This window comes from Sinocyclocheilus grahami, unplaced genomic scaffold, assembly GCF_001515645.1.
Source record: "Sinocyclocheilus grahami isolate Dianchi unplaced genomic scaffold, SAMN03320097.WGS_v1.1 scaffold1800.1, whole genome shotgun sequence".
Classification (NCBI taxonomy): domain Eukaryota; kingdom Metazoa; phylum Chordata; class Actinopteri; order Cypriniformes; family Cyprinidae; genus Sinocyclocheilus; species Sinocyclocheilus grahami.
Genome location: NW_015506979.1, coordinates 68,247 through 92,063, shown reverse-complemented (window position 1 = coordinate 92,063; position 23,817 = coordinate 68,247). Strand labels below are relative to the sequence as shown.

General features: G+C 35.9%; 1 protein-coding gene across 2 annotated transcripts; it reads right to left on the bottom strand.

Moving 5' to 3' along the window:
- Positions 1-348: 348 nt before the first annotated feature.
- Positions 349-20,035, bottom strand: LOC107572711 (calsenilin-like). Of its 2 annotated transcripts, XM_016259144.1 has the most exons (10): positions 19,908-20,035; positions 11,925-12,105; positions 8,330-8,332; positions 4,999-5,123; positions 4,078-4,147; positions 3,021-3,091; positions 2,599-2,706; positions 2,417-2,521; positions 2,272-2,334; positions 350-733 (listed from the first exon to the last, which is right to left on the bottom strand). In XM_016259144.1, exons 1-10 carry the CDS (start codon positions 19,983-19,985, stop codon positions 686-688), a joined length of 852 nt encoding a protein of 283 aa, XP_016114630.1. In that variant the 5' UTR covers positions 19,986-20,035; the 3' UTR covers positions 350-685. The 2 variants fall into 2 exon arrangements, with proteins under 2 accessions (XP_016114631.1, XP_016114630.1); XM_016259145.1 differs by lacking the exon at positions 8,330-8,332 and having other exon boundaries at positions 349-733.
- Positions 20,036-23,817: the final 3,782 nt, after the last annotated feature.

Here is a 23,817-nt window from a genome sequence, read left to right as displayed (position 1 = left end):
AAAGATTTTAAAGTAATAATTAAACAATTAAATATTTGTCTGGATTAGCACTTGACTAGTGCAAATCTCTGATGTTTTTGTCTCTCTTTGTGAAAATGTATATTTAATTACTTAACAATATTTATTTAACAGAAAAACTGTCACACCCTTGAACTTGAAATAAATGGAAGAAATAAATCAATCAATAAATACATTTTTGTTTGAATTTTGCATAATGTACTTATTAAATTATCTGAAATAATACATAAATAAATCAATACATTTTTTTTACAGTATCCCATATATACCGACATATGCACATCATGGATTAATTCACAGATGCCTTTATTTCTTTGTAAAAAAAAAAAGACAAATAGCAGGCAAACATGCAAAAGTTCATTTATCTAGGCAGAAATCAGTTTAAGAGCACACATATATCTACATATATACAAATGAGCATTTACAGCCGGTCTTGAATGCTGAAGATTAAACTGAGACACACGCAGACGGCCCACATCCTTTTGTTAAAGCATTCAATGCAGTCAATCAACATATTCATTCACATGCTACAGATGATGTGCAAAGCCTAGGTACAAAACACAAGTGTTTCTAGAGAGTCCCTGTGGAGCGCTTGAGGACTAATGGAACGATGCTGAGAGTCGATGTGGAAAAAGAGCCAGGATCACTCTGCACTTCATGCTGCGCTCTAGATGACATTCTCAAACAGCTGCATGGAGCTCATAATGTTCTCGTCCTAATAAAACAGCAGAGGCAGGAAAGCGTCAGTTGCAGATTGCTGCTGACAGCTTCATGTTAGACAGAGTTTAGAAAAGGTCTGGCTGTCACGCGCTGACAGTGAGAGCCTCCGTATCAACATAAATCAGTCAGTGTTGACATTTCTCTGACATTAACTCTGATGCTTCTGTCTATGCATGGTGAACAACCACAGATACTTCTAGACAAGACATCAAAACAAGACGATTTCAAGGGGTCATTTTTTTCCTTCTAAGGTTTCACTGTCTGTATATTGTTAGTGAAGATTTTTTTCATGACCATTTTACAATGTCTTATTAATCAGGCTGTTTATTTCTGTTTATTTTCTACTGGCAAATGTCACAAATTAATATTCATGAGTCAAGCTGATTTATAATGTGTTCACACCTACTTTTCAGATAGTTCCAAATTGGCATTGTTGATATGCAAATATAGGTTAATATTTCAAACCCAAGTTTTTTTGTACCTTGATTTTTAATACATTTCAATAAATATTATCAAACTATTATTCAAAGATCTAATGATATTTAACTGCCAAACCAAGTGGCAATGCTTTTGGATAATAATAATAATAATAAAAATAACAATCATAATAGCTATTATTATAATGATTGTTGTTATTTCAAACCCAAGTTTTTGTAGCATGATTTTTAAATACATTTTATTAAATAATATCAAACTATCAAGCTATTATTCAAAGATATAATAATAATATTTAACTACAAAACCATGTGGCGTGCTTTTGTATAATAATAATAATAATAATAATAATAATAGTTCTTATTATAATTCTTGTTGTTCTTGTTGTTTCAAAACCAAGTTTTTTGTAGCTTGATAATAATAATAATAATAATAATAGTAATATTTAACTATCAAACCAAGTGACATGCTTTTATATAATAATAATAATAATAATAATAATAATAATAATAGTTCTTATTACAATTCTTGTTGTTTCAAAACCAAGTTTTTTGTAGCTTGATGATAATAATAATAATAATAGTAATATTTAACTATCAAACCAAGTGGCATGCTTTTATATAATAATAATAATAATAATAATAGTTCTTATTACAATTCTTGTTGTTTCAAAACCAAGTTTTTTTGTAGCTTGATAATAATAATAATAATAATAATAATAATAATAATGCATAAAGAGGAACGGCAGATGCATGAAAACAAGATTAAAGGTGTCAAATCATATATATCCCCTTATGTATAATGCTAGTTCAGATTTTTGTGCCCAAACTATTCAGAATTTAGTATTTCATGCCCATTTTCCATCCTGTAATAAAATAAAATTTTACATTTTTCTTGGTCCTGTGTTAACTATTTCTGAAGTATTTCAGAATTATTTGTTTTTGTAGCTTAGTTTTTGATAAACTCCCTTTTTGGACAAGAGAGGAAGTTTTGAGTTACAGTATATTTTCATATTAGCTGAAAAAATGAACTCTTTCGTGTCAAAACATAGAGAAAAGTTTGATTTCTTATGACGTGAGCTCTTTTAATCGGGCCTACCTTCTGACAGGTCTCTATGAACTCATCTATGGTTACAACACCATCTCTGTTTCGGTCCATTTTCTGAAACAAAGGTGTTTACAGAGTTTAGTGGTGATTATGGCTGGCTGATATCATTTCCATGGGAATGTTAAAAGTTGGTTACCTGGAAGAATTTCTCCACGTGTTCAAATGCAGCATCGTCTTTTACACAAGGAAAGGTGTACCTGCCCATCATGTCATAGATGGACTTCATGATAGCCAGCATTTCCTGAAGAAAGTGAATGCTAATTGTGGTAACAATGCCAAATATATGTACTAAAGAGACGATGTCAGTTTGTTTTGTACCTCTTTGGTGATGTAGCCGTCTTTATTAATATCATACAGGTTAAAGGCCCATCTCAGTTTCTCTGTCACAGAACCTCGGAGCAGAACAGACAAGCCGATTACAAAGTCCTGCCAAACACACACATACTACAATTGATTAGAAAACAAAACTAAATGTAATAGTCTCACTTGGGATTGTCTGTTGGACTAACATTTATGTTCCGTTGATAATGAACCCAGTGATGGAGGTGTAAAAATAACAGTAGCAATTAACCTCTTCTTTTGTTCCTGATATAATTAAAATCTAGTCAGCAGATAGTATTGTTAATTTTCTGATTAACATGAATATAGACATTTGATTTGAATATAGTAATATAACATGGAGGTGCAGTCTTTCAAATGACAATTTTTGCAAGTGGTTTGCTATATATAATGTTCCTTACCTCAAAACGTATAGAGCCATTTCGGTCCATGTCAAAAGCATTGAAAAGGAAGTGTGCGTATGTGGTTGCATCTGCAAAAAAAGAAATGATTCTTATTGATTATTGATTCTCAATATTTGGATGTTATAACTTACCTACCAGACAAAAAATTGGACACACTTGCTCTATCTTTATTATGACTTTTACAGATTTTATAATAACAGTCAGGTCATAAAAAGTAAATAAATAAATCAAAAGTAATCTATAAAATAGTAATAAGTAATATATAATACAAAGAGTAATATATATATATATATATATATATACACACACATACATTTTGATGGATTTAACATATATATATATATATATATATATATATAGTATTTATTTATTTAGTCATTTATTAGATGCTTTTATCCAAAGCGACTTACAAATGAGGACAACAGAAGCAATCAATTGTAGTATTAAAATATATACTAGCAATATTAGCAATCAAGTGTGTATTATATATTTACACACACTCATTTAAACATGTACACCATGTAAAACAATTTTAGTTTTAATTATAAAATTAAATAAATGCATTAATAAATAAAAAATCATAAACAATTCTATATGCATTAATAATAATAATAAAAAAATTATTGAGCTCATTTTAATTAATGCTATTCCCTTACACTCTTAAACATAAAGGTGCTTAAAAGGTTCTTCACAGCGATGCCATAGAAGAACCATTTTTGGTTCCACAAAGAACCATTCAGTCAAAGGTTCTTTAAAGAACCATCTCTTTATTACCTTTTTATAATCTGAAGAACCTTCTTTCGCCACAAAGAACCTTTTGTGAAACAGAAAGGTTCTTCAGATGTTAAAGGTTCTTTATGGAACCATTTAGACAAAAAAGGTTCCTCTATGGCATCGTGAAGCACCTTTATTTTTAAGAGTGTAGAGCAATATCACATAGATTCTCCTGTAGATGCCTGGCACGTCTCACTACCATAATGTACTTGAACCAAGATTATATCCACACTAATCAAACGCCACCAAATTAGAGTTGTAAATGTGATAATCACTCTACCTCCTTGAGGGAAGAACTGGGAATAGATCGATTTAAACGTCTCCTCATCCACCAATCCGCTGGGACACTCCTATTGAGAAACATAATATGAACCTAAGAACCTAATCTAATATAAGAAGGAAACTTTAAAGGGGTCCTATTATGCTGTTTTACAAAGTCTTGATTTTGTTTTGGGGTGTACTAGAACAGGCTCTCATACTGGGTTGTTCGAAATTATTTTTCACATATTTGACATTACAACACCTTTCTCCCCAGTCTGTCACGAACGGCTCGAATAGTTCCTGAATCAAATGAAGGCCCGCCTTCTGAAATAGGAAATGTGCTGTGATTGGTTAGCTGGGTGTTAGAAAACACTCTCTGTCTTGAGAATGGTTCCAGATGTTTTTACCCCTCCTTTGCTTTTTTCCTGTCCTTCTCTCACTCGCGTGTGTGTTGTGATGGGCAGCACTCGGCACCTGGTCGGGAAATGTCATGCCCCTTACCATAGCTGCCTGCTGCGAGCTTCAGTGTAAATATTGCGTCAAAATCAAATCAATTTGAGTGTGATTTAAACCCGGATGATTGTAAACACTCTAAGTTCGTCTGTCGTGGGAAAGCTAGCGTGTCTCCGACACAGTGATAACACTCGTTGCCTTCTCTAGTGCAGCTCAACCAGGTCTCGTCCCATTCGTCGATATTTGTGATATCACAAATCCCGGAAAATATGCATTGTAGTCCAAACGAGTCATTCGTTGTAGTTTTTGAAAAGTGATTTCTGTTAAATAAAATATCTCCTTTTGAAGTGGACTTTGAGCTTTGTAACTTTGCAGATATTTTTTATGCTCAAACAGCAACATTACAGACTAACTAAAGTTGAAAAAGTGAAAAAGCATAATAGGACCCCTTTAACTTGTGGTAATCTCACTTCTTATGCAGTCTTACGTTTTTGAAGCCTCTGTAGAGCGACTGCAGTTCCTTCCTAGTGAACTTGGTCTGAGCCTGCAGCTGCTCCAAGCCCTCCGGCTGATGCCGCACCATGGACAACTCCAGATCACTGTCAGCGCTGTCTGTCAGAGAGAAAGCATGAGGATGAGGAGGAGAGGAGAGGAGAGGAGAGGAGAGGGGAGGAGGGGAGTGACTGAGATCAGTTGGGCTGCACTAAGGACAGGACAGTAAAGGATGAAACAGATAAAGCATGGAGTGCAGGTGAAAGGACAGCCACATATTTGGGGTGAAAGAGGAAGACAAAAATAGACACTGAATAAACCACAGAAGAGGAGCTGTTGGGGAGACAGACGGGCCGGAACGGGAGTCTAGGACAGATCAATATCAGTGATTCTCAACCGGTTTTGCTTCAGGGCCCAGCATTTTAATTGGACGTCAAGTGGCGACCCGACATCAAGCACCAAAATTGGTTAACATACAAAAATGTCCTTAAAATAAAACATTGAAATCTGTCACCCTTGTAAAAAAGACCTACACTTACTTAAGTATGAACTGAATGGAATGTTTTTGGACATTTAATTGCATGTTAGATGTTAACTGAAATTTTGAATGCTTTTTGACACGACCGAGTAGGAAATAAATGCTGTTTATATTTATAATTAATTTAGTAATTACTTCTATTGTCTTTGAAATGGTTGAAGTGTACTGCTGAATGTACTGACAAGCATTTGTAGTAAACTAAATTATACTTTAATGCAATTCTATTGAAAAATTAACTATATTTGTAATTCCAAATGACATAATGATATATTAACTTATTTGTAATAATGAATAACACACAACACATCAAAATACGTTTACGTCTTTAAAGCACAACAAATGATTAGTAAAACAATTAAATTCTGTCTTCATATAATAATTCAATTATTAAAATGTACTTTAAGTACATTTTAATATATAAATAAATATATTTGAATATTGTTAACATGACACAAGCTGAATAAGAAAATTATTTTCCATTTTTGTAGAACACAGATAACAGCAGTTGTGTGATTTACCTGTATTTAATGTTATATTTTCTTTTATTTTAGTAGTTTTTTTCATGGTTTCATGAGAACTGGGTCATGAAATGCAATCTTATGTAATGTTGGAATCTGCATAATTTGGCTTTTATTTGCTGAAATAAGTTTGTTTGTTTGCATTTAGCATTGTTTTTCTTCCAACAACCTTAATAATACCTCGCAACCCACCAGTTGAGAAGCACTGATCTATTTGACATTTACTCACCATCTATGAGGCATACGAGAACATAAAAAGGGAAGGGAAGAGATTTAGAGAATATAGAAATAAGAGGGGAATAAAGAGGAAGCAATGGAAAAACAACACATTAGTTGGACTGTACTACAACTGCATGTCATTAAATGAATGTATTGTCTCATATTATGAACACAGCTGCTGTATTAGATTATGTGCAGTTGTTACCACCTTGTTCTTTTTGGATTTTTCCAGTTCATTTAGATTAGTTTCCACATGCTGCACATTTTTAAGTTACCTGACCAGTGTACAAGTGTTCAATTAGACACATTTAGTTTAAATCACAAAAGACTTCTATTTCAAAAAATGCTATTCTTTTGAACTTTCTATTCATCAAAGAATCCTACAAATATTAAAGTTATAAAAATGTTATTTGAGACGGAAATCAGCATATTAGCATAAGTTCTGAAGGATCATGTGACACTGAAGACTGGAGGAATGATGCTAAAAATTCAGCTTCGCCATCCCAGAAATAAATTACATTTTAAAAGATATATTCAAATACCATACAATTATTTAAAATTTTAATAATATCCCACATTATTACTGTATTTTGAGTATTAATGCAGTCTTTGTGATCAGGTATAACCAGCTCCTACTACACATTTACCCTTTTTACAGTAAACTAGGGCCAACATCAAAACCATACGGTGGTTCTTACCGTCCAGCGACAGCGGCTCCGTGATGCCAAACTGTTTGAGCATCATTATAAACAGAAGAATCACTACAGCAACTGCAAACAGCTCCATGCCCTGAATAGCCATTGCACTGAGAGCTAACTGCGATAAGCTATGCGATTCCTTCAAGAAAATGTACAAAGGTCAAGAGGTCATGCTAGATTTCAAATGGGCAATTTTAGGAAAAGCAACTCATCTCATCAATGTTTCTGCAGCAACAAGTTTGATAAAGTCTTCAGAGTCCATTCCCGTAACCATTCTGAATTCCTGATGCATTAAGCTATAAACAAACCACAAATGTAAACCGCACAGTAATGCCGGCACTACGGATCCTTTAAAATAAATTCACTAAATTAGAAATTCCTTCACATCCTCATCCATGTATCTCTATAAAAACATCAAGCATACGGAAACCTCCTTCAGCTTTGGTCTCCACAGACTGGTGAGTCATGGTCCTCCTCAGCCTATATATTCCTTATGGAGCACTGAAAGAGTCTGATCTCCAGACTCAGACACTCCCACTTCCCTCTCCATCTCTTTAGCAATAACGCACAATGATGAGCCAGCCATAATGTATGTTTAGATGCAGTTGAACTGGTGCATCATTCATTTACTTGAATGATACAAAACTACAGACTTTATTAATATAGCTGGACATACAAGAGGGGTCTTGGATCTCTGTAAAAGGAGTCTAAAAGGGGTTTCTTTCGTGATAATGACAGGCTTACTGTACATTATGCCACTCATTACATGGCTACTTGCCAAATAAATAAATGAAATGTGATAAAGTGGTATGAAATATTGATTTCAGTTCAACTTATTTTATTATGTGAGATGAAAAAGACCATGCAGTAATATGAGATACATGATGGTAGTATATAGGAAAACTTGCCTGAAGCAATTTAGTGAGAAACCAAGCATTTAGTTGTCATTACACAAGAACATCTGACCACAGAATCAAGATTCAGAGTCAAGTACATGGCTTAAATAAAGTTGCTACAAAGTTGAAAAGTGGAGACATCTAAAGTTAAATATAAAGCAAATAAAATATTGAAAATATAAAAAGTAGGCTATTAAATTTATAGAAAGTAAATAAAGTACAATAAAAAAAATAAATAACTTTAATACATTAAAAAATAAAAATGCATTTATATAAAAAAACAAATAAAAAATAAATAGAAAGTAAAACATTTAAAATAGATACATCAAATATGGTAAGTTAATAAATAAAATTAAAATTTGAAAAACAGACAATCAAATAAATAAAGTATATTTCAATCATTTAATATGACACTTTGTACGTCACGATCATCAGACTATTGGTGAACTGGCTAGACCATCTAAAATTAAACTTGCCTAATAATGTCTATCCTCAGCATCTACTGTACAATAACTATTAAAACATCCATAAAGAATCATGACATTACTGCCTCAGTCTACTTCACTCACAAACGCACACACACACACACACACACACACACACACACACACACACACACACACACACACACACGCACACACACACAAACAAACAAACAATAAAAAATGTAGGTTCAGTAAGAATTTTTCTTTGTTTTCGAGTCTCACTAGGTTTGAATTTATTAGATCAAACACAATAAGTAGTAAAACAACAATATTGTGAAATATAAGGAATTATTGTGAAATATTATTACAATTTAAAAGAACTGTTTCTATTTTAATACATTTTGAAATGTAATACGTGTTATGCAAAGCTGAATTTTCAGCATCATTACTCCAGTTTTCAGTGTCACACGATCCTTCAGAAATCACTCTAAGATTCTGATTTGATGCTCCAGAAACATTTCTTATTGTTATCAATGTTAATATTTTTGTGGAAACCGTGATACATTCCCCCATTTTATTAAAAATAATTTATACAAATGTAATAATTTTTATTTAAAAACATATTTATTATATTTTAAAGGGGTCATATGATGCGATTTCAATTTTTCCTTTCTCTTTGGAGTGTTACAAGCTCTTGGTGTATAAAGAAGATCTGTAAAGTTGCAAAGACTAAAGTCTCAAATCCAAAGAGATATTCTTTATAGTTTTTTATGCGCATTTTTAGAATTTATGCGCATCTTGGTGTTTCCATCCAGCGTTTTTTTATGCAATATTCCAAAATGTGCATAAAAGTAGGTGGATGGAAACATAAAACAATACTGAATAAAACTATTAATTTTCTTTAAAAAAATTATTCTACTAACGACAACCCTGGTAGGGTATATGACATTTAATAATTTTGTTAAACTCCTGACATGACCATGTAAAGCAGTTGTATTTTCACTAGTTACAAAATACGGTAAACTATAATATGGCATTTCACTGCACCCACAGCCTAAGGTAATTGTATTCGTGAAAGCTCTCCATATTTGCCATCTTCAAAGACACACTGCCATCTGTTGGGCTCACACTACAAAGTACAGACAGAGGGAGTTCAGCTGGACTTTGACTACTTGGGATTCTGTCCTGGTTTCTTCCTCTGATCTATTCTGAATTTTTGCCACCTCTGCTATCTCAACTTCATGTTTGCGCATTCTTCAAACAAACTCTCTTATTTTTTCTAGAAAACCAGGTAGTGTTCTTCTTAGTGGTACATAGTATGGGCTTTCTTGAGTAAAAACTAACCAATCAGAATGAATAGTTCAAATGATGTAATATTAGTGTAACCTGAATGGGTAGCCGCAAGGTTAAACCGCTAATTAAATTAAGTTGATTTTTAATTATCCATGTCATAGCATTTCAATGGAAAATAATTGTGCTTGTTTAATTATTGGATTTAGTGGATTACATCAAATGAGAAGTAGAGCTCCTCACTGCTCGTAATCCTGTGCCTTCCTAAATGCTGGGCTCACAAAAAGCATTTAAAAGTGCATTTAGAGACTTAAATAATGAGAAAGGAATTTGAAAACAACCTCATTTTAAAAACCTCTAGTCACAGTTCAATTCACTTGCACATAGTGCAACTTTTTGAGGCTGTCTGGAGTCCCAGGTGGTTTGTTTCAAGAGGTGAAACAGTATCATATGTTGCACCTGATTCAGCAGTATGTTATTTTGGTCACTGGTTCAGGGAGCCTCTAAAAAATGAACAAGAAATGTAATTTGCTCTAATGTAAATCTGCCCATTTTAAATACACATAAACAGACTGTAGAAATGACATGTGATGATTTTTTGGTAAAGAGTCCAGGCAGGGGCCAAAGGCTTGTTTGAATATAGAAAAATAAACTAGATGACACTGTAACAGGCTACAAGAAATGCTGATGGGCTGAAGGGATAAAAGTGAACTGTGGTTTCAGCCCTGCAGATGTAGGCACACACAAGCTACATTACTCACTGTCTGCACACACAGAGGTGCTTTGTCAATTATTTACCACGGATGTTGCAGCTCATACACACGCTGTCCCCTCACCCGCTCCCTGAGCGGTTTGACACAGGTTACATATTAAATACTGCAAAGACCTGCATATAACATGGACTAAAACATATCTTGATTATTACAGAAAGATAATTAACTACAACATTGGAATGTAACTGAGAGAGGGGCAGAAGGGGGAGGATCAGGGAAAGAGGATGAAAGCAAAAGTAGACGAGGAGGGAGAGAACGATGCTGTGAGAAAACATGACATCAGGTTGAGTGTCTAGTCAGGCAGCTTCTGTTCAGCAGTATATTAGATAGTACACAAAATGTGGTATATATAGTTGTAGGTTATGTATAAAGTTTTTTTTTTTTTAAAGAAATTAATGCTTTTATTCAGCAAGCATGCGTTAAATAAATACAAAGTACAATATAGACGTTTATAATGTTACAACAGATTTCTAATTTCAAATAAATGCTGTTTTTCAGAGCTAAAAAAATAAAAAAAATGCATCATGGTTTCCACAAAAATATTACTCAGTTTTTAAACATTGATAATAATAGTAAATGTTTCTTAAGTAGCAAATCAATATATTAGAGTGATTTCTGAAGGATCATGTGACACTGAAGACCAGAATATGCTGAAAATTCTGATTTGCCATCACAGTAATAAACTACATTTGAAAATATATTAAAATAGAAACGGGTTTTGCATTGAATTTATTAAACCTATAAATTGAATACCAAAATAAATGGAATTACTTGTGATTAATGTAATGTTATGTTTTATTTTCAGAAAAGAAAACAAAATAATGCGTAATGTGTGCAAGTTTTATAACATTCTGTCAATGACAATCATAGCAGAATTGATTTGGTTTAAATCAGTTCAAAACATTTTTAAATGAATCATTGCATGACTAAAAAAACCCCCACTAATGACAGTCTTTTTGGAACAAAATAAATAAATAAATAATAAAGGACGAGTGCAAAACCGTGTTAGAATCTTATATCAGCACTCTTGGAATGCTGCTCGACCAATCAAATTCATATACAGTATACTGTATATTTAATGTAATACGACTGGTCCAAGAGTGCTGATATAGAATAAAACAGCTGGGGGACATTTCACGGTTTGTATCGCTTGCTTGTGTTAACAGCACAACCAGAAGCAAGCGTGGAATTGTGTGATTTTGAATGGAGTGTGTTTTTTCTCATTTTAGGATTGCTCGGAGTGGCATTTTGTCCATCACTGAACAGGAAGCGTAAAATGGAAAACCTGGAGTGGAGCATATGCTACTTTCAAGCCATGTCTTGATTTGAATGATGTTATATATGAGCTCAGTGCACATAAACAGAACCACAAAGCCATTTTACCTGTGGTCATGTCAGTTAAAAAATGATAGCAGAAGCAAGTACTATACCATATATTTCTAAAAGGCCTAAATACAATTTTATGAATGCTATTTTAAACCTCTCCTCACTAATTTGTTCCCTCCACTCCTCCATCTGGATCATGGCTAGCACATAGCATTCAAAACAATTTCTGTGTTTTTACTTGAGCCCTGGGGTGCCGCACTGGCGATGATCCATTTGACCAGACAGCATTTCATGAGGGACTTGCGGGAGATGCGCGGCTTCTGCCACTTCCCGTCGCTCTCCTTCTGCCCGCTGGGGTCCCCGTCCCGACCGTTGGCATCAGGCAGCAGACCTCCATCGACGCCCTTCTGTCCATCTGCCTGCAGGACAAAGACAATGAGAAAACACATTAAAAGAGCCTTGAACTTAAAAGCAAGCCAAGGTGGTCGCACAGAAAACCATCTCTTTGAATGTACTGCTATTACAACCTTCACTGTCTTCTTAGATATGTTATTTTTAGTTTATTAAAACATGTAGATACATATCAAATGAAGGAGAAGCTGATGATTCTGATAATACCGATCATTTACCATGATCATGAATCAAAAAATGAACCAGATGTAACATTTTTCTTTCTTACCTTAAAACAGTGTCAACTTAATCCTTATATTTTACAGATTCCTACAACTTCCATTATCACGTCAAGATGGTTGTGAGGATTTTACCCCTGTAGTTAATATTTAATTGGTTAAACTGATGGCGTTGTTACAACGCTCCCCAGCCACCCACAGACAGTTCCACCATCAGCAACAGAAATGACAAACACATCAAAGATAAGTAAGGTGAGAGACGTGCTAAAAGTGATACAGAGAAAAATATATAAAAGTAAGAGTGAGGAAAGTGTCTAAGGAATTGCAGGTTTAAAGAAAAATATTAAACGTGTCTTCAAAAATGCGCTTGTCCTCATGGAAATGCACACATCTGTGAGAATTCGCTTGCGTGTGCGAAGTATTGTTCATCTTGAATGGTGTGAGGAATCCTGTGAGGGTCCTCACTTTTTTCTTGTTCTTATTTGAATATGAAAAGACAGTAAGCTTTGCTCTGAACATTAAGAGCATCGCTAAATAATTCAACCTCCTTAAAAACAGCATCAATAAAACATCAGGGGCCAGCATCATTTTTGAGGGCCGGCATGTGTTAAATATTGCCATGAAAGATAATTTGTATTACTCACTGAAAGAACTACAAAGTAGAATTTAAATTCTCCAAAAATGCACATAATTTAAGCGCTTAAGAGTTGTAAATATCTACAAGCACTAATTTGCTTCACTACACATCTGCCCTGACAGGCAGTGGGGAGTGTTACATAATCACGCTAGCAAATTCATCGCAGAGGGCAAGACTGTTTCTTTTCTCACTGTATTTTTTGTGTTTTAGTGTGATTTGGTTGATAACAATGCTCAGTATCATGTGGGCATTTGTGTATTTGTGCTGGACTGTCACGTTGTCACCTACAGACCTTGACACCTGCTGCATTATTGACATGACTATAGTGAGTCAGCCGAGTGTATCGTGTACGGTAAGCAATGTCAACATAGCAGGCTCCAATTAATCTCTGGCTTGACCACAGTGACTGCTCAACCTGTCCCAAACAACCACATATGGCACCTTCAACACAAACAGTCCTTGATATCCCCACAGGAACACCAGGGTAGCTGCGTCAGTAGCACTGCACTGATACAAGAGAAAACAGAGCAGCATGATATACAAGTGAATTTGATGGTGATTCTAGCTTATAAAGGTTGCAGATTTATTGTTGACTTTCTTGCAACAACTTCATAACCTTTGTCTTGACCCCTACCAGAGTGAACTTTCAATACATCAACTGCTTTTGGATTGAGTGAGTACACAGCAATGTGACTACACAAGAAATCACATTAGAGCACCTGACCAAGGCAAGACAAGTTCATACACAGTGGTCAAAGTGGTACCTGAGTAGAAACAAGTGCAGTACTACTTGAGCAGGCTTGAGAACCAGCACAAGTTGAGTAACAGTTTAACAGCTAATTTCGATTACAGCTAATCTAGAGTTGCTAGATTTTAAAGCAACACTGGTTGACACAACTGCCGAGCAGTGCTACCCTAGTTTATTCTAGAGCAGCATTAACCAAACAGATTATAGAGCAACACTAGCTGAGCGGACTTCAGAGCAGCACTATCTGAGAAGATTAAAAACTGACACTAGGTGAGTAGACAGAGCAGCGCTCTGTCTGAAATTTTAAAGCAGCACTATCTGAACAGATTATAGAGCGACACTATCTGAGCAGACTTCAGAGCAACACTATCTGAAATGATTCTAGAGCAGCACTATCTGAACAGATTATAGAACGACACTAGCTGAGCAGACTTTAGTGCAGTGCTAACCGAAATTATTATAGAGCAGCACTATCTGAGCAGATTAAAGAGTGACACTAGGTGAGCAGACTTCAGAGCAACACTATCTGAAATTATTCTAGAGCAGCCCTATCTAAGCAGATTATAGAGTGACACTAGCTGGGCAGACTTCAGAGCAGCGCAAACCTAAATTATTCTAGAGTAGCCCTATCTGAGCAGATTATAGAGCGACACTAGCTGAGTAGATTTCAGAGCAACACTATCTGAAATGATTCTAGAGCAACACTATCTGAAATGATTCGAGAGCAGCCCTATCTGAGCAGATTATAGAGTGACACTAGCTGAGCAGACTTCAGAGCAGTGCTAACCAAAATTATTCTAGAGTATCCCTATCGGAGCAGATTATAGAGCGACACTAGGTGAGCAGACTTCAGAGCAACACTCTCTGAAATTATTCTAGAGCAGCACTATCTGAACATATTATAGAGTGACACTAGTTGAAAAGACTTCAGAGCAACACTCTGAAATTATTCTAGAGCAGCACTATCTGAACAGATTATAGAGTGACACTAGCTGAGTAGACTTCAGAGCAACACTATCTGAAATGATTCTAGAGCAGCACTATCTGTACAGATTATAGAGCGACACTAGCTGAGCAGGCTTCAGAGCAACACTATCTGAAATTATTCGAGAGCAGCACTATCTGAACAGATTATAGAGCGACACTAGCTGAGTAGACTGCAAAGCAGCACTATCTGAAATGATTCTAGAGCAGCACTATCTGAGCAGATTAAAGAGTGACACTAGCTGAGCAGACTTCAGAGCAACACTATCTGAAATGATTCTAGAGCAGCACTATCTGTACAGATTATAGAGCGACACTAGCTGAGCAGACTTCAGAGCAGTGCTAACCGAAATTATTCTAGAGCAGCACTATCTGAACAGGTTATAGAACGATACTAACTGAGCAGACTTTAGTGCAGTGCTAACCGAAATGATTATAGAGCAGCACTATCTGAGCAGATTAAAGAGTGACACTAGGTGAGCAGACTTCAGAGCAACACTATCTGAAATGATTCTAGAGCAGCCCTATCTGAGCAGATTATAGAGTGACTCTAGCTGAGAAGACTTCATAGCAGTGCTAACCGAAATTATTCTAGAGCAGCACTATCTGAACAGGTTATAGAACGATACTAACTGAGCAGACTTTAGTGCAGTGCTAACCGAAATGATTATAGAGCAGCACTATCTGAGCAGATTAAAGAGTGACACTAGGTGAGCAGACTTCAGAGCAACACTATCTGAAATGATTCTAGAGCAGCCCTATCTGAGCAGATTATAGAGTGACTCTAGCTGAGAAGACTTCATAGCAGTGCTAACCGAAATTATTCTAGAGCAGCACTATCTGAAATGATTCGAGAGCAGCCCTATCTGAGCAGATTATAGAGCGACACTAGCTGAGCAGACTTCTGAGCAGTGCTAACCGAAATTATTCGAGAGCAGCACTATCTGAGCAGATTATAGAGCGGCACTAGCTGAGCAGACTTCTGAGCAGTGCTAACCGAAATTATTCTAGAGCAGCACTATCTGAACAGATTATAGAATGATACTAGCTGAGTAGACTACAGAGCAACACTATCTGAACAGATATAGAGTGACACTAGCTGAGCAGACTTCAGAGCAACACTATCTGAAATGATTCTAGAGCAGCACTATCTGAGCAGATTAAAGACTGACACTAGCTGAGCAAATTTCAGAGCAGTGCTAACTGAAATTATTCTAGAACAGCACTATCTGAAATGATTCGAGAGCAGCCCTATCTGAGCAGATTATAGAGCGACTCTAGCTGAGCAGACTTCTGAGCAGTGCTAACCGAAATTATTCTAGAGTAGCCCTATCTGAGCAGATAATAGAGCGACACTAGCTGAGCAGACTTCATAGCAGTGCTAACCGAAATAATTCTAGAGTAGCACTGTCTGAGCAGATTAAAGACTGCCACTAGGCGAGCAGACTTCAGAGCAACACTATCTGAAATGATTCTAGAACAGCACTATCTGAACAGATTATAGAGTGCCACTAGTTGAGTAGACTTCAGAGCGAGACTATCTGAAACTATTCTAGAGCAGCACTATCTCAACAGATTAGAGTGACACTAGTTGAGCAGACTTCAGAACAGTGCTAACCAAAATTATTCTAGAGTTGCCCTATCTGAGCAGATTATAGAGCGACACTAGCTGAGCAGACTTCATAGCAGTGCTAACCGAAATTATTCTAGAGCAGCACTATCTGAAATTATTCGAGAGCAGCCCTATTTGAGCAGATTATAGAGCGACACTAGCTGAGCAGACTTCTGAGCAGTGCTAACCGAAATTATTCTAGAGTAGCCCTATCTGAGTAGATTATCAGAGCAACACTATCTGAAATGATTCTAGAACAGCACTATCTGAACAGATTATAGAGTGACACTAGTTGAGTAGACTTCAGAGCAACACTATCTGAAATTATTCTAGAGCAGCACTATCTGAACAGATTATAGAATGACACTAGCTGAGTAGACTTCAGAGCAACACTATCTGAAATGATTCTAGAGCAGCACTATCTGAACAGATTATAGAGTGACACTAGCTGAGCAGACTTCAGAGCAACACTATCTGAAATGATTCGAGAGCAGCCCTATCTGATCAGATTATAGAGCGACACTAGCTGAGCAGACTTCTGAGCAGTGATAACCGAAATTATTCTAGAGTAGCCCTATCTGAGCAGATTATAGAGCGACACTAGTTGAGCAGACTTCAGAGCAACACTATCTGAAATTATTCTAGAGCAGCACTATCTGAACAGATTATAGAGTGACACTAGCTGAGTAGACTTCAGAGCAACACTATCTGAAATGGTTCTAGAGCAGCACTATCTGAGCAGATTAAAGACTGACACTAGCTGAGCAGACTTCAGAGCAACACTATCTGAAATGATTCGAGAGCAGCCCTATCTGATCAGATTATAGAGCGACACTAGCTGAGCAGACTTCTGAGCAGTGATAACCGAAATTATTCTAGAGTAGCCCTATCTGAGCAGATTATAGAGTGACACTAGCTGAGCAGACTTCAGAGCAACACTATCTGAAATTATTCTAGAGCAGCACTATCTGAGCAGATTAAAGACTGACACTAGGTAAGCAGACTTCAGAGCAATACTATCTGAAATTATCCTAGAGCAGTGGTTCCCAACCAAGTTCACCATTGTTGACTATGTTTACAAGGACATCAGTAATCTAATTATTTACCTTATTCTAAATAAGACAATATTATGATTAAGGTGTTTAGTTGCTTTTAGAATGTTCCTTTCGTGTTCCCATTTTACATGATATAGTACATAGATTGATTAATGGCACACGTCATTACGTACCCATCAGATGCCATCTGATGTCCCCTCCAGAATTCAACATATCAACATATAGTTTGCCTTCGTTATGATACCATTTACAGTTTTGGGTGTTTTATTTTTAATTTACTGAAAGCTTCAAGTGCAGTTAATTATTTGTCATGCTATACGTGCATACAGATGACGGTGTTTTTGAAGCCATGCTCTTTTGTTTGCCATCAAATGGTTGACCACTGCCGTATGCATCCTTTCACAAAATGCGACAAAAAAGTCCTACACAACCTTAATAGTGTGATTAAGGTGTCTACATGTCTATACTGCAGTTCAATAATGCGACTAAAATAGGAATACTCCAAATGTCTTAATTCAATTTGTGTTTACTTCGAGTATGACTTTAGCCGGATTAAGGTAATGGTAGATTCTTAATCAGAGTATTGTCTTAATCGTGTTAAAATCAGAATATTGTTGTCCATGTAAACGTACTCATTAATTGATGTGTAGGTGGAGATGGATTATTGTGACCAACACCTTAAAGTCTATCACATTCTCTCTGTACACTGTCATGTTGTTTTGTGTGCCCACCACTGTTGTGTCACCAGCTAACTTTATGATGTGGTTGTTCTGATGCTGGGCAACACAGCCATGAGTAAATAACATAAACAGTAAGTGACTGAGAAGAACACAGCCCTGAGGGGCACCAGTGTTTAGAGTGAAAGAGTGCAATCTATTCTTATAGACCCCTACTGCTTGAGAACTGTCAGTCAAGACGTCCATGATCCAGTTGCAGAGTGTGTTGGTATAATGGTGTTGGAAGCTGAGCTCAAGTCAGTGAACTCCATTTTGAAAAGTGCCTTTGTGCTGCAAGTGTACGAGGGCCAGGATGACATATGACATGGCATCCACAGTGAAGCGGTTGTGTCTTTAAGCAGACTGTAAGGGGTCCAGTGTGGGTGGGTTGATGGTTTTTGTGTGAGTCATGACCAGCCGCTCAAAGCATTTCTCAAAGGGTGTGAGTGCTACAGAGTGACAGACATTAAGGGAGGTTATTGATGATTTCTTTGGCATAGAGATAACGGTGACAGTTTTGAAGCATACTGGGACCACAGATTGTGCTAGTAAGATGTTAAAGATGTCTGTAAGAACAACAGTCAGCTGGGTCAAGCATCCTTTCAGCATCCAGGGGATGCGATCTGGGTCAGTGGCCTTAACTCTATACAGAGTCCTTTTTACTTCAGCTGCTGTGACAGAAAGCATCTGGTCATCTGCTGGTGGTTCTCCAGGTGTTCCTAGATCTTCTGGGTATATGTGACCTTGGCTTATTCTACCCCAGCAGCATGGTTGTTCCTGGCTTCCCTCAATGCTTTACCTTCAATTTTGTTACCTGCCCTGAAAGCAGCATCTCATGTTTTGAGGAGGGAGCAAACCTCTGCATTAAACCAAGGCTTCTGTTTTAACAAATAAACACTTAGCAAATTAGTCAAAAAAAAATTTCACATGCAAGTTTGGAATCATGGTTAAGGTCTGGGGTCCACAATGCTGAAAACTTTATTTCTGACACTTTGAAAATGTGCATATGTTCACAGATCAGAACGCGTTATTTCTGTTTATAATCCCTAAAACAACTAAATTTTTTAGCAGGCTGTTCTAAAGTAGTCTAAAGAAGGCACAGTGTTACATAATAATCAGATTACTGGTTATGAAAGTCACCATCCAACAAACTCTGTAGATGAAAATGGCGTAGGGCTCCTCTCAAGACAATTTAATACACTTTAAATCTCTCTCTCTCTCTCTCTCTCTCTCTCTCTCTCACACACATACACACAAACACACACGCACGCACGCACGCACACACACGCACACACACTTTAGATTCCACTTTGTAGTATGAATAACAGCCTTAAGAAATTCTTAGAAAGTATGATTGAATACCATGTTAGAAAGCAAGTTAAAAGAAAGTAAAATAGGAATTAGCCTTCAACTAATTTTATCTCTGTTTATCAGTGATATAACCTAAATTTACGTGTAGAAACATTCATTTAAGAAGAGAAATAATTAAATATGCATAATGCATAAAGGCTAAAACACGTGTGTTAAACTTTATGTATTGTGCATATTTAATTCATAAGTAATTAATTCATGGTAGGCAACCAAATGAGTAACCATTCCCGAACGCACAGTATTTCCTATATCTGAGAACACGCGGACTGGACTAAAGTTTCTAAACACTTCTAAGTGAAAGGCACAGAAAGATAGATAGTAGATCAGTTTCGATTCAAATTCGTTTATCAGAACGCGTTATTTCTGTTTATAATCCCTAAAACAACTACATTTTTTAGTTGGAGATCAATGGATTATTAACATAACCTAGATTAAAACATTTTCTTTGCATTCATCTCAGGTATCTTACCTGCATGATGGTCAGGTTGTCTGTTTTGATAATTAAATAAACGAATGTTGAGGGATCCTTGTTCAAGCGCGCTCTCATTTACTGTCTGCTTTGATGGTTCTGTAGACAGATGTGAAAACAGAAGAATATCCCGCTCGATTATTTTAGTGACAGAGGATGGGACGCGAGAGAGAGAGAGAGAGAGAGAGAGAGAGAGAGAGAGAGAGAGAGAGAAAGAGAGAGAGAGAGAGAGAGAGAGAGAGAGAGAGAGAGAGAGAAAGAGAGAGAGAGAGAGAGAGAGAGAGTAGTGGAACAGTCATTCGGTAAGTTCAATAGATTCACACATTAGCTATTTTAAATGACGACTTATGGCGTTATAGAGTTATCACCATTTAAAATAATAAGTTATTCATTTGGAGAGAACACTGTGCTGTGTAATACTGGGGGGTAATAAACTATATTTACTAATCATTACTTTGTTATATAGTTTGTTCAATTGTTCATGGATTAGTAATTAATAATTAATAATAATTATTATAGGTACAAAATACAACCAAATACTGTTGGTTGACACAACCTTGCATGTTTAACTGGTTTTCTTAGCAACCTAGCATGCTAATATGTCCCAAAAAGTTAAATTGTGGAAAACAAATTCAACTGCAATTTTTATTTTTATGATCAGGAATTATGGATAAAACTTAACCCTTCTCACTCCACTTATCCGTGTTTGCGCATTCCTGTCAGATTCGTGGTGACGGAAACACTGCTTCACGAAGTTTCGAAGCATTTACTGAACTTTTGTTTTGAATCATTAGTTTGGAGCTTGTATCAAACTCGCCAAGTAACGTGGCTTCGTTACATTCCTCGGTAGGGCTCCAAAGGGCTCGCCAGTAGATGGCGTTGGTCTGATCCATGAACGAGTCTTTTTTTTCAGTTTTGCAATGTAGGTTAATTTTTAATGAATTTAATGAATTGTAATGCATAATACAAAAAGGTTTTAACTGCTGTTCCTAATAACACACAAAGCAAACACTACATATTAATAAAACACAAATTTGAACAGAACCTTCATATTGAATGGATTTAATTATTTGTAAATTATATTTAATAGATTACACTTTCATTGAGACAGTTGCAGTTTTTTTTTACCAGCAGGTGCAACAAGCTGTTCTGAATTTTTCGAAACAGTGAATCATTTTGCTTAAATTGATTCAGAGCTTCAAGAAGGTTCGCTTCTCCCATTGATACAGATTTGTTTAACACAATATTCATTTAAATAACTAAAACAAGTGAGTGAGTCACTGAATCATTCACTCAACCGATTTGTTCAAGCACACTAATTCATGTACAAACACCACTACTGTGTTGCTCAGAGACAGTTTTCCAGTCCATTTCTGCTCTTTGTGTCTCTGCTAACGAGTCAATGAGTTGAAGCAGGTGTGTTTGATTAGGGAGGCATAGAAAATCTGCAGTGTTGGGTGAACTCCAGGAGCAGGGCTGGGGAACAATGCTTGAGGGCTCTGGATAATTTATGCCATATCCAAAATTCACCTGGTGCCACTGAATTTACTCCGTTTCACTTGTGCTTTCGCTTTAAGTAGAAACACAGATAGTAATTAAGTCTATTAAATTAGTGGTAACCAAGTGCTCAGTAATTTTCATGCATGTTAAAAAAAAGGTGAAAAACAGTATAAGAAAGTGGTAGATGGCGTCTTCATTTGATTGGATAATTAACTCAATGGAGGAGAAAGGTCCAATCTGTGTAAAGCTCCTCGTTAAACTCATTCTGTTCCTGATTGTACAAAAGAGCTTTTATCTATGCTATTCCCCCAGTGCTTTGCAAGTTTAATTAATCATTTTCAGATGAGTTCACCACCCTGTTCTTTAAAGTAACTGCAGAAGCAACCTTCTCAAGTCTCGGCACAACCATAGTATGCGAAGCATGTGAGAGTTAGAAGATAAATTAGGTTTTTTAGTTTATTTTTGGTTTGCTTGAAGGTGAATTTCTTCTATGGACAAAATTAGTCAATCAATTTGTATGCTTGGTAGGGTGATTTAGCCTTGCGCTGGTAATGTGGTTGAAGACTTGAAACAATGCTTGAGGGCTCTGGATAATTTATGCCATATCCAAAATTCACCTGGTGCCACTGAATTTACTCCGTTTCACTTGTGCTTTCGCTTTAAGTAGAAACACAGATAGTAATTAAGTCTATTAAATTAGTGGTAACCAAGTGCTCAGTAATTTTCATGCATGTTAAAAAAAAGGTGAAAAACAGTATAAGAAAGTGGTAGATGGCGTCTTCATTTGATTGGATAATTAACTCAATGGAGGAGAAAGGTCCAATCTGTGTAAAGCTCCTCGTTAAACTCATTCTGTTCCTGATTGTACAAAAGAGCTTTTATCTATGCTATTCCCCCAGTGCTTTGCAAGTTTAATTAATCATTTTCAGATGAGTTCACCACCCTGTTCTTTAAAGTAACTGCAGAAGCAACCTTCTTAAGTCTCGGCACAACCATAGTATGCGAAGCATGTGAGAGTTAGAAGATAAATGAGGTTTTTTAGTTTATTTTTGGTTTGCTTGAAGGTGAATTTCTTCTATGGACAAAATTAGTCAATCAATTTGTATGCCTGGTAGGGTGATTTAGCCTTGCGCTGGTAATGTGGTTGAAGACTTGAGATTGCTCAGATCTGCACCATTAACATCACCATTTATCACCTTCAGCTGAAATCTTCGTCCTCTCTTTTCATTCTCTAAAACTGCTTTTGGCAATGTTTCACAGATCTTATGTTGGTATTTTCTATGTATGATCATGTTTCAAGCCATTAGATGGATTTCTACTTGAAGTCTGAAATTTACCGCAGAACTTCCTTTCCAAACATCCACTGTGCTTTCATTCAGTTTTGCTTAAAACAGACATAATATTTTGTTTGGCCTCTACTGTTTATTTTATTATTGTTCATCCAAGATCATAACATAATGTGCTGTCAGTAATAAATGGTTGTGAAGTACAGTGCTGTGGCCAATTTATTGGAGGCCTTCCAAACTCAGTCAGAAATGAAACACCTGCCACCTGCTTAGAAAAAGAATTCAAAACAGCTTAAACAAGTTAGTAGTTGAGCATGACTGTTGACTTTCTAGAATTTCTGTTTCACATTAGAACACAATTACCTCTTTAGACTTACAAACACTAAAGTACACACGTGATCAAATTTACCGCAGAACTTCCTTTCCAAACATCCACTGTGCTTTCATTCAGTTTTGCTTAAAACAGACATAATATTTTGTTTGGCCTCTACTGTTTATTTTATTATTGTTCATCCAAGATCATAACATAATGTGCTGTCAGTAATAAATGGTTGTGAAGTACAGTGCTGTGGCCAATTTATTGGAGGCCTTCCAAACTCAGTCAGAAATGAAACACCTGCCACCTGCTTGGAAAAAGAATTCAAAACAGCTTAAACAAGTTAGTAGTTGAGCATGACTGTTGACTTTCTAGAATTTCTGTTTCACAACAAATGGAGAATATATATATATATATAGTGTGTGTATATACATACATACACACATATTGTCACGAATTCAGTCCATGGACTTGTAAGTTTTTGCCTCAGCGGCAGATATAGAGCACTACATTTTCCAGAAGCTGTAATGATAAAGCCACTATGCTAACCTTTAATTAAAATATCTGAAACTTAATTAATCCTTCCACGACAAAGGTTTCCCTGCGGACATTTATAAATATCTGATTAATTCAATAAAAAATGAATGTGCCCCACAAGTAAATTTTACGTGATCAAAATTTGTTCTTTTATTATTTTAATAGTTTTTTTAAATTTGACTAAATAATAATAATAATAATAATAATAAAAAACAAGTGTATTTATATAATATTTAATATATTTAAATAATACATACATTTTTAGACCTGG